Raw genomic sequence first — 12,595 nt, 5'->3', positions numbered from 1 at the left:
GAGCCAGGGATCCACTGTCAGGTCGCCAAGGTGTTTGGGGAAATCTACCTCATCTGCATCTGGCCATTTTTTAAACAGTTTCTCATGTGAATAACGTGAGCATGCTCTCATCTCAGCTGTTCTGTTTCTTTCTTATCTGCCTGAGTCAAAAAAGCTAGTGAGTGATTCATGGGGCATTCAAAAAGAGGAAGTCCTATTCCATACAACGACACTGCCAGGACAAGACTACTGGACACGCAGGATGTGCAGTACTATAGCTCTAAAGAGCTGTGTGACTATTATTGCTGTAGTTTGGACAGCCCATTCAGACATTATCACGGGTTCCCTGCATTCAGTGTTAGATTCTATATGTGTTTATTATTATGAAATCAAGTCTTGTGGTGTTGAATTAGAATTATTAAGCTAGTGTGAGAGCTTCAAAGGAACTTTTGTTTTTGTTTTGATCTACCACAAACTTTAACTTAATTTGCCTTGTTGTCACACAGATAAATGCTTACAGATATGAAAACACTGAGTGAACATGAATAAAAACTCAGCATTATTCATGCTCTACTATTAACACTTAAAATTCCAGAAGATTCTGAATATATGGAAAATGTGATATGTTTATTACAGGCAGTGGGAATGCAGATGTTCCCTGATGCAAGTCATTAAAGGTAAAAACTGATTCTTCTGTGAGGCTTACTTATAGTTAGTGGTTGTGACAGTTGTAGCAGAGGGTGCGCGACAACTCTTCTATGCAATGTGGAAAGTAACATGAAAACTCACTAACTTGCAGGCGTCATGCTTTCTTTTGAGTAAGTTTACCTTTGTAGCCACCTGGAGTGTATGAAGGTGCAGAGCAGAGACGTTTTCTCTTCAATTTTGAGCAGGGACGACGCACACGGATGCTAAAGGTAGGTTCCCTCCCCCATGGGTGTGTCCACAGCCGGGAGACCTCAGCTTATCCACCTGCAAAAGCCGCTTCCCAGCACTACACACTTGAGCGTCGCTGCGCACGGTTGAAGATCCTCCCTTCTACGCACCAGGAACAATTCTTTCTTGGTCACCTTCTTGACTGGAAAATACAGATTCTGTTAATGCGATTTAGAGATCACTTCAAGTTAAGGCGGCCGCTTCAAGTTGATTTAAACCCAAGCTTTATTTGGCTCTGGGATAATCGTGTGGGATCTGCGGCGGATACACTGATACTCCTGCCTGCGGACAGAGGAGCTCAAACAATCTGTGGATGGTTTTCAGTGCTGACCAGCTATATCATAATATCCTCTGGACGTCACCATACGGTAGGTCATAATCTAAGTGCTTTTCAGCTACATGACAAGTTAAATTAAGTATTTATTTTCTGACAGATGCGCTCTTAAATCAATAGGAAGCCACATTTAATGGAATCGAGTAATAAGAATGTCTCCGTGTGTGCAAGATAGAATCTGTAATAAATAGAAGATGTATTTGAAATGTCTGTAAAATAATTTTTCCTTGAATATTAGAAATTTTCGTGTTTAGCACAAGCTTGCGCATATTTATATTTTGGTGTGGCTCTCCGGCGCGTGTGGGAGGTCGTTTTTAATGAGCGATACTCTGAAATACTGTTTTGAAATATTGCAACAGCCAAGAGCAGCGTGTGTTTAATCACCAGTGCGAGTTTCTTTTAAAGACCTTAAAAGTTCTGACTTCGTGTGATGTCGTACCTTCAGAGGAAACGTATGTGCAGTTTTCAGCGGATTCTTTTTGACCGCTTAAAATCCCCGTTAACGTTATAAATGACACGTGGTTCATGTTCGTGTCCTCATAACTCAAAAGCCAAGTCAGGCTTTATTTTGGTTAACGGTCGGCTTTGGAGTTCTGCCTTCGGGGCTTAATGTGGAACTTGATCTTAAACCCTGACTGACAGTTTGACCTCATGCTCGGATCCGCGTTTACAACATCTGTGGCATGCGCAGACAATTACGGCAAAACACCTTCGCCAAAATTGTTTTTTATTGTTTCCAAATCTGGCGCTTCAGATGGCATTTCTCGTGACTTTTTGCGCTGGCGTTACGCGCATTTGTGCCGCCTGATCCACACGCGGATACCTCTTCAGATTCTTTTATGAGGACATTATCTTCAGCTCTCTTTGTGGCGGATAACAGCATGTTGATGCGCTTTGTGATTTAGTCTGTGAGCACTGCCGGTGCGCGCCAGGCGTGAGGGGGCAGCTCCGTGTACAACGGGTGAAACGAAGCTCTCGCTATAAACTAACAGTTACTGTTTTAAACTCTTAAACGTTTATTTATACACACGTTTCATTGCACTGTTTCGAAAAGTAAAGATCTGCAGAGAGTGGCTAGGGGCGGGCAGCGGTATTTTCAGCTGGAAGGAGATTCCAGCCCATTCCCTGCTTAATAAAATGAAACGATCAAGTTGCGATTCCACCATATGATAGGCAACCAATTTAAAAAGGAAAAAAAAACTACACTAATTCATATCCAATTTTTTGCCATGTATCTCACTCATTGCTTGCTGTTCTGTGTGGTCTGACTTTAATGAAGGCAAAAGTAGCTGCATAATGCACCATTGATTGCAAGGAAACAACCAAATTACTTTAGTAACTACGAGTTGGTTACTGTACGAGTTTTGTGAATTGAAAGGGCTTTGCTCATTGTTTGATGGTCATCCCTGTCTGTCCCTCAGCTCCTGGATTCTCCTTTGTCCCTGTTAACAAACAGAGGAACAATGTTGTGGGACAAACTGTGCTGGTTGCTGGCCCTACTAGCTTTATCATCTGGGGGGCTGCCCCCTCCCAGCGAGCCCCTGTCTGCTCCCAGAATTTTCCTGTCCTTCAAAGGTAAGATATTGAAAATAATGCAGTGTCTGTGACCTAGTTGGTGTAGTTCTGTGTTTCTCTTCAGACATGCAGATTTGATTGCCACTTCGGTCAGCACTCTTTGATTTCGTGGGTTAACTGCTGGCACCGACTGAATTCAGGTCTTGGCAAGCCTGCCGTTTGTCCCTTCAGTGGTTAACACTGAGTTTGATTGTGTGATTGTGTGAGAGAGGCTTGATGAGCGGGATGAGGAGATGCGCTGCTGATTGTCCTGACTATTCAGGGTAAGAGAATATGTCTTCATCCAATCGCCTGGATGCAGTTTGTTCCCTAAACAGGCCTTTTTTGTGACCTCGGCTCTCTTCTGAAATCAAGTCAGATTTAACACTTGGCTGAGCACAAACTCAGGGTACACATCCAGCATGTTATGAATGTTAGCCAGTGCCATATGAGACCCTGTGTGTGTTGATCTGTCCCGTTAAAAGGCCTCAGTGGCAGTGTGTCGAGTGCTTTGTCATTCCATTGTTGGAATAGTCATTGCATCCATAACTGTTCTTGACATGTTATAGTACTTGTCCCTAAAAACACTTTAATAATTCTCAGATGAGGTCAGATCCTGGTCGTTTTATGAGATTACTGCACTTCAAATCTCATCTTTGTATTAGAAATTTGCCTAAATGTGATCATCTAGGAATGCTGAAGGTAAAAAGCAAGTGGGGGGGGGGGATTTCATTTTTCTGAAAATGAAATCACAGATATCTCAGACGGTAACTTATGTTACATGTCAAGTGTTTTTACAGCACTGGTGTTTGCTTCAATTTCAATTGTGTTACTTGATATTGCAATCTTTATGCTAAGCTGATTTTAAAAAGCTCCAGGGGCTTTTCCGATTCTCCGGTTTTTCTCCTCAGATATTTTGTTTATCTGTTTGTTTTTCTTCATCCCTCGAATCCCATCTACTTCTCTTTGTCTTTAATTAAGCTGGATTTCACACACTAATGGTCGCACATTTACTTGGTAGAAAAGAGTTCATTTATTTTCTACTTCTTTTAATGAGTTCCTTTTTGTTTTTAATTAGTTTTCGAGGTTACTTTATGCCTCACAGGGCAACTTCAGATAACTGAAGACTAGAAATGCACCTAAGCTCTGCATTCCCTAATTGTATTGGTTTTGCACAGTACCGCTGGGAATACTTGTGTAATGTGCTTTTATTAATGTTTTTTTTAACTCGTCAGTGTATCACACTAGCGCTACCATGCAAATATGTTCACTTTAAATATTCTCCGTATGATAACATCCAGCTATTTTAACAAGCATCTCAATTTTGGAGTTAAAATAAAACACAGAGATACTAATTTATGCTGCCAAGTGTTCCCAGCTGTTGTTTTTGTACTACAATGCTGAATTTGCTCATTATGACCCAGCTTCACATATTTATCCATAAAGGTTAGACAGTATCGCTTTCTACTGATTATTTGCATTTTGTGAAGCTGGAAGAGAAGATTTTGCTGCGTTTGGCTAAAATCCAAGTTTGTTACAAAAAAACTCCACAATTTGTCTTTGCCTTTCAAATGTTTGCTCCCTATCAAAGCAAAAGACTGTGGGTCATACACATAGCTACACACAGTTGTGCATAATAAATATTACAATAAAATACACATACAACTTTAGTACTGCATTTTATCCATTTATTTACTTTCCTTCAAACCCATTCTACATGCACTTCCACATATAGTTTATTAACGATGAGATTTAACTGTGTTTAACTGTGTTTTATATTGTTGATTCTCTTGGGACTGCAAAGAAAAAAAGTCCTGCACTATTATTGCTCGACTCTGGGCTTTTTTACTCGGCCTTCTAATTTTTAATTTTGTTTTTTTGTGTTGTTTTGTTTTCTTAACTGTATGGATTGGTTCATAATTTCAGTTTTGCTCTCTCTGTCACATAAAATAAACAAAGGTTTGCCTTGTAAACCACAACTATGAACCTAAGCCGATAAGTCTGACTAAAGCAGCTACTGAGTATGTTAGGGCAGGCTGAGTTATTAACTGTGATAAGGGCCAAGTGTGCAAACAGAGGCTAAGACCAAAGGAATGTCCATTCAAAGCAGAACATCAACCCAGACTTCAAAAGAGCTGACAAACACATGCAGACACACACATAGCATGCATCACTCTGTCAAGCAGCACATAAAGTCCCCCTGGATCCTTTACTCTCCTTGTAGCTGTAAAAAATGTGAAGTTTTAATACTCCCATCTAAACTCCCATCTACAACAAAAGTCACATTTATGCAGTTATGTACATGCACTCTTTGTCATAAAGACTGAGCAAGAATGGGTTAGATCAGCTGCTGAGAACTCCTATATTTACTTTTAAACAAGGCCTATAATCACGTGCTATTTTAGTGTGCATGGCTCTGAGAGGTTGTGACCCTGCAAACAGAAGCCAGTCACACCCGAGGTTAACTGCCCTCAAACTGTGGGAGAATGGCACCATATTAACAAGTAATAGCTTGTTAGGCTAATCCTCAGGCACATTTGAAAGTATTTAACTTTGTTTTTCTTCAGCCTCTGAACACCTGGGTGCAAGGTTACTTCTGAGAAGAAAGCAGCAGAGAAACAAAGACGAAGCCAGGCCGTCCTGTAATTGGACTAACTCTCGGGGACAGTCCTAATGTGGCTTCAGTCTTTGTACTCTCCCTCCCAAACAGACTTTTTGTCCCATCTAATGAGTCGATGATTGTCACGCCTGAACAAAGACTTCACTATCTGCTCATCTCTCCCAGCAGTTTTCAGAGTGAAGATCAGAAATACTGGCATGTCCCTCATGTCTTTAATCTATGGATAATTGGAATTTTGTTGCTTGTTCTATTTCTGACTACACAAATGGAGTCCTTTCACTGACTCTTGTGACTATAGGTACATTTATATGGTACATGTCAAGAGAAATTTGTCCTACATACTACATGCATCTTTTTGACTCCTGTGTTTCAAGTAAGCATTTTAATAATAACCCTTGCTTCACCGTGAGATAACACATCATTTTCAACAGATTATCAAAGGGACACTAATGAAACCCTTTTCCCCTTGCACCTCTTCCAACCTGCTTGCTTCTTATGTAGTTTTGACACCGGAGACAGAGTTAAGAGCCTCAGCCAAACCTGCCTGCAATCAAGTCTTAGCAATCAATGAGCTGCTGAAAGCTTATCCACAGCTAACCTGCATGCTTGCACATGATCCTTGGCTGCTCAGGCTGGATATTAAGCCTGGGAATATGTTTTTGCCTGATTCATTTCAGTAGATGTTAAAAAAAAACACGTGCAACCTTCTTAAATTGTCTTATTCGGTCTCCTTCAATCAAAGGCAAAGAGGTTGCACCAAACCATCATGTTATACTAGCAAATCACCGGGGAGATGGCAAATGCATTCAGCCAGCGAGTTTATAATTCTAAATCTTCTTTCTGTTCAGTTACAAAACTAATGCCTTTAATTAGTTTTCTCATCAGACCACATTGCACATTACATTGGATGTTATTGTATTACATGCAGCATCAACGGAGATGTTAAACATAATTGATCACACAGAGAAGCGTACAGTGTACATTACCACAATACAATCATTAATTTAGCATTGAATAAATAAAGATTATCCCTGATAGTGAGGGGTGCTTATGTTATTGCTTTTCCTAGTGATGAATTATTTTGTGTGTGGAGCTATGTGACTCACCTAAAGGTGGAGGGAGCTGAGAGTGTTGCTCTAAAGGGATAATTCAATTGATCTGAATGTGAAAGTTTTGCACAGAATCTTTAGTTCAGTGTGCTGCTCCAGGGTGACTCACCTGGTTTGTTGTTTCACTCTTTCAGATAGTTTTAAGTATTCACATCCTTTCCATTTCTTCATTATTTTTATTTGAAGCAAACTGGAGTTAGAAAAGTTTTACATTTTCCTTCTACATTTTTTTTCGCCCAATATCACGAATAAGTAAAAATTTAGAATTAAATCATTTGTATTTTTAAAGATAAGTGAGAATATTAGGCAAAATTGAAATTGCGAAACATTTTTGTCAAACAACTGATGTTTGTTTTTAAGACAGCTTGTAGTAGAAGAAGAAGAAGTAGTTTTTGGCAAACATATACACGTTTTGTCCCAACTAAAGTTCACATTTACGCTGCTCTAACCGTATACAGCATTGTCAAATTCAAACCTTGTGTGCGACTCTGCCTTCCGGCTGTGCATGTTTGCTTCTTTCCCAGCACAACGTCACTGGTACCTGAGGTTAACACATTTAGCACAACCCTTCACTTCCCCAGCCGACATGAAAGCAAATTCTGTGTGAAGATGTAGGTTGGAGGGTTCAGGGCTTTTTTTAATATATATATATAAATGTCCCAAATTCATATTACTATTTAATTAGCTGAACTATTTCAATATACTCCACTCACTGTATGCATCCATGCAAGACTGCACCTGTTGGCAGTTTGTAGGTTTTTCCTAGTATCTTCATTACAGAATGTAATGGTATCAAAAACGTTTCCAGAATGTAATATGTGCTGACTGTGGCACGCAAGCCCTCAGCAATTATTACTACACTTTGCTACTTTCTCTCAAGAGACGATGTTTGTGGAGGAGGGGAGGGATGTGCATCCCAGCAACCTCTGCTCTGCAGGATACATTCTGTCAAACTATGATTATTCAGGAGAGAAAAACAGAAGGCGACAGCTCCGGTGCTAAATATAGTGTCCTTCCTGTCTGTTTCTTTCTCTTTTTATCTTCCTCTCCTCCTCTGCCTCGTCATCCTCCTCCTCTGCCTTTACTCTACACTCACACCCTCTCTCTACTTGCCTGTTGATGAGACTGGCAGTGTGAGCAGCGGGAGGAGATCACCCCATGTGCAACCCACAGCAGGAGCATGTCGTTTTAGCACGTGCAAAACGCAAAAAAAGGGGCAGCTGTTTTGCCCAGACTTTACTTAAGAAGAAGCTACAACGGTGAGCTAGCAAGTGAATGTGTAAGTGGGGAGTGGGTGGACATCTGAAGGCTAAAGAAGGTTTCACGTACCAGCTCAACTAACATGCAGTAAGTGCTGAAGCTTGAAAGGAAATTATATGTGTGCATTATGTAGCCCTTTTATAGTAATTTTCACTCTGTAAATTACTGGCTCCCCACTCTTTAATGATGCCACAGAGACTAATACACACACACATCATTGCTCTCAATGAAAGGCACCACATTGAAAACATTTTCCCTCAATTTAAATACTTTTTCTGAGCTGGCATGCAGAACCCCCTGTCCCCCTGTGGTGATAAAAATGCTCAACATTCAAATGAAACTGTAATCACCCTGCTATTTATGATTCCTACTTTTAGGCATTTTAATCATAGTTTTAATTATTTGTAGAGGGGAGGAGCAGATATGATCATCTAGCTCCATCAGGATAAGCTTTTAGAGCAGATGCGACTAAAAATGAACATGCAGGGCACCCGGACTGTATCTTTATGTCATTTCAGAGTTGAAACTTTTTGAGTTACCGACATGAGTTTTGCTATAGGTGCAGACAATGCCCTCCCTAACTATAAATTCACATATTTTAACCTCAATTTGGGTCTAACTATTTTCACTCCCTATGTCTGGGTTTTGTTTACTTTTTCCTCCCCTTCACCTTGCACTGACAGCTTTATGACGATGAAAATTTGTGCTTTGATAAATGTATGTTTTTGTGTGCATGTGCAAAGTTTTCTCTGGTGACCCACAAAGTACACGTTAGACTATATTATAGTTAGAACTACATTGTAGGAGAGAGGCCTCGAGTTTAGGATTTTTCTTAACACTGTTGGCATTTTCATTGTTTTCTTTTAAAAAGAATCGCTTTGTTTGACCAATAAAAACAATGAAGTTTTATGACAGCCTTATGAAAGGTTTCTACATATAATATGAACATGCATATATTATATTAGATAGAACGGTTAGTGTCTGTGTGCCGCAGCTGATTGGTGCAAAATTGATACCATGATGAATTCAAGTTGCCCAAATTTTAGTCATTCCACTGGACAATATTGACCTTGACTCATTTAAATTGCAAAACTGGTATCATCATACTATGAATCATAATCATTAGCTTTGGCACAATATCACTTTTGTACACATTCAACCTTTAAGCTTTGTGTTTGGGATGCTCCACGGCTGTTCGGCATGCAGGGGATGCATTAACAGCTGTTACAGTTTCGTGAGTTGTGTAAAGGGGGCAACACTCAGCAGGGACAGAAAGACAGTCACACTATGATGGATGCACCTCCATGTGAAGGATGTGTAGGGGAGTGATAGAAAGTCTGAACATGTGTACATCCTGGTGTTTGTGTTTCAGGTCCCTGCTGCACTCTCTTTCTTTCTTTCGTTCTTTCTTTCTTTCTTTCTTTCTTTCTTTCTTTCTTTCTTTCTTTCTTTCTTTCTTTCTTTTTTAATCGAAAAGTGGCAGACAAGATAAAAATAGATGTCAGACATATGCTTTTTTACTCCTTCATGTTAGAGAGACATATTGAAGAAAATTAGTTATTGTAGTCTTTGTAAGGGATAGTTCAATAATAAGCCGGTAATTTTTGAGGTGTGATTTTAATCCTTATTAAAGGCAGATTATTTAGCAGGCTGTGATGAACCTCACCACCCGCAGAACAGGCGGGACGGCGAGGGAGCGGAAGAGTGCTTAAAGATGGAGTTACAGAGGATGCTGCGGTTTTCTTAAGATTCAGAGTGACAGGGAGGAATGGGAGAGTCTTCTAATATTCATTTTAAGTCCATGCGGTTATGTCTGCATTGTTTGTTTGTGTGTGCATGTGTGTGTGTGTGCATATGTGTGTGTGGGTGCTCATATGCTTGCAGAGCTTCCTCTGTAAAGAGCTGCTATCTATGACACTGCTTTGGTTTGGTTGCCATAGCAGCATCTACCTGTCACTCCTCACAAACTGAATCGGGTTCAAATGATTCTCTCTACAGAGATGAGGTGGGATGCAATCACAGCTTTGTGCTTATTTCCCCAGATGTTTGCTGTCTCGTCTACTCTCAGGCAACCCTGAGGTAAAGCAGCAGCATCCAGTCTTCAAGGCTCAGTTAAGACAAATGAGACAATACATTTGTTAAAACAATAGACTTTGATGAGGTTGTGGTGTGATCTTCTGAAAAAATAGAGGATTGGGCAACGAATAAATTAAGGATTTAGTTCTGTGCAGAGGCTCCACCGGGACTAGACTTGCTCTCCAGATGTGACTGAGGTGTGGGAGTCTTCACGGGTTCACAACTCAGACTGAAATTAAGGAGACAGGGGGTCAAGGGCACCTTTCTACTTGTTTATCTTAGACAGCTATCATTCATTTTTATTTGTCTGTCAGTGTTTGGATCTAGTTACCGCAGTGCCAGTGACCTCATTCCTATGGTGCCCATTTTGAAAATATTAGATGGTATACTTTTCAGGGTACATACATTACTGTCTTATATGGCTTTAAATGTATGTGTCTGTGTTACTAAATATAAACTACCTTGAATAGCAACGTAATGTTGCTTTATTTTTACTTTGGAAGGCTTTCAAACATTTAATATCCATCCATTCATTTTCTCTCGCTTATCCAATTCAGGGTTGTGGTGGGGGTGGAGCCTATTCCAGCTGTCACAAAGCAAGGGGCGGGGTACAGCTTGGATAGGTCAACAGTCTGCTGCAGGGCTAACTGAGAAAGACAAGCATTCACTTTCACATTCACACCTAATTCAGAATCACAAATTAACCTAGCATGCATGTGTTTGGGCTGTGGGAGGTTGATAGAGTGTCCAGAGGGAACCCAAACAGGCCCTGGGACAAAATGCAAACTCCACACAGAAAGACCTGAGTGACCATAGATCTGCTGAATAGCTTTTTCCAGTACAAATAATACATAAATTAAGCCTTTCAGATGTGAGTGAAATTTCCCCAAACTTATTATCATGTGAATTAGAAATTAGCAACTTTAATGTATCCCAAGCAAAAATACTAAACTTTTGCTAAAAGAAGCGTTCCAAGTGCAAGGATTTGTTGTTGTTTTAGCTTTTATCAATAGTATCGGTTATGGCTGAAACAGTAATATTTATAATCAGAACATATTTTCTCCAAAATCACTATCCAATGTTTTGTTTGAGACATGTACATTTATCTGCATAGTACATTCTGCAGGCAACATTTATAATCGGCTTGATTAGTCAAGCAACACTTCCCACTGTACTGCTTGTCTAGTGTTCAAACCATTGCATCTTACAGAAAGGATTGATCTCGTTGGATTAGAACACATACAATCTTGGAGTCTTCATCCTTTTGGGGGGCTTTTCCTGTCAGCCTGGTCCTATCTGCAATAACAGGTCTGTTTGAGAGTGACTTTGCATTAGAAGCGATGATGTGTAGAAAAGTTATCAGTGGTATCATGTGTCTAAGAGGATTTTCTGCAGCTGCATCACTCTACTATTATCTGAATCTGACTTGAACTGTGATAGGCTCAGTTCCCGTGATATGTTCAACTTTAATGAAATCCAGTTAAAAAAGAAAAACTTTAAAACTTCATTTAAAGTACATAACAGATATCAGTATGCATAGCACAGAACTGTAGTCGCATACACAAGATAGTGACAAATAAAAGTTGAAAAATCTAAACGTATAAAGCACATAATAATGACTGTAAATGCTATAAAAGCCTTTTGAACTTGCCTTGTTCCAACTCAGATATCTAGGAGGACATACAGAAAGACAGAGAATGCCAGATAAGGGTTGAGAGAGAAATGAGGATTGTCGGGAAGACAGGCTGAGAGGAGGAAAAGGTGAAGGGAGCAACAGAGCTGATTCAGAGAAGGCTCTAAGAGTGCTAATGGACTACAGGGCATCAGTGTCAGGTTTGCTATCTCAGCCCGAGCAGAGTGGATAAATGGAAGGATTTGAGAATGAAAAGGAGGAGAGGAGCGTGGGTGCGCAAAAGGCATACTCGGGTCGAATTTTGCGTCTGCTTCCCATTAGTTGTATATGAGTGTTGGATAAGATGGTTTACTTCAGCTTGTGCCTTCATGGACAGCCTCCACAGGTCAGTCCTGTGCCAATGGCCTGGCTGTAACCTTGTGCTGCGAAGCCTAATGTTGGAATCCATAAAAACTGCTGTGTGTTTATTCACATGCACATATTGTCATACAGATTGGCTTAGGAGTGCTCTAAGAAATTTGGACTAAAGCCCCAAGTGTGTCACACATGTCTTCACCAGCAACACAAAATGTTTTGAAAGCAAAGTACAAACTTGTACAAATATTTCACAACCATTACACATTGCCAAGTTGGTTTTATGGGAAATGCTTGCTTTCCTAAGTGATGGGCCAAAGCTGACTTTAGGCAGAAAGCCGAATAACATCAAATACCTGTAATCGTATGATTTTTTTTTCTTTTGCAGGTGTGGGAGATGTAGTCTGTTAAAGTCTCTGAGTATACACACTGGATAACTACCAAGTAGCTGTCTATGTGATTGTGGCAGAAATGAGGCCTATGGTTGAGTCTGACCATGAGTCTGTGGGAGGCTGCAGCAGTCTCACTATTGGATTAAAAAAGGAGGAGGAGAACATTCCTCCTCCTCCTGCCTCCTGTCAGAGTTGTATTTCATCATTTAGTTACTAACCTCTCCCTTCATATGCTCTACATACATTCTCTCTGCATGATGCATAACTGGTGAAAACCGAGCCTCTGTCAGATGCTAACATCATTACCAAACCCACCTTCAAAGTTTGAGATGTAAATGCTCAGTAAAT

At 40.2% G+C, this 12,595-nt stretch overlaps 1 protein-coding gene across 1 annotated transcript in view; it reads left to right on the top strand.

The window, feature by feature from the left end:
* The first annotated feature begins 965 nt into the window (after positions 1-965).
* The window catches only part of sema3fa (sema domain, immunoglobulin domain (Ig), short basic domain, secreted, (semaphorin) 3Fa), a 46,048-nt gene continuing 34,418 nt past the window's right edge, over positions 966-12,595 (top strand). Inside the window, exons 1-2 of the mRNA XM_085406931.1 lie at positions 966-1,283; positions 2,671-2,824. Of these exons, the coding sequence (XP_085263057.1) occupies positions 1,080-1,283; positions 2,671-2,824 (358 nt within the window). The 5' untranslated portion in view covers positions 966-1,079. The remainder of the gene's footprint in view (positions 1,284-2,670; positions 2,825-12,595) is intronic.

The sequence above is a fragment of the Rhamphochromis longiceps genome, linkage group LG5 (assembly GCF_057381845.1).
Source record: "Rhamphochromis longiceps isolate RC_006_pf linkage group LG5, R_longiceps_female_GT1.1, whole genome shotgun sequence".
Lineage (NCBI taxonomy): Eukaryota > Metazoa > Chordata > Actinopteri > Cichliformes > Cichlidae > Rhamphochromis > Rhamphochromis longiceps.
The sequence above is the reverse complement of the archived record's forward strand: the minus strand, read 5'-3'. Positions and strand labels throughout refer to the sequence as shown.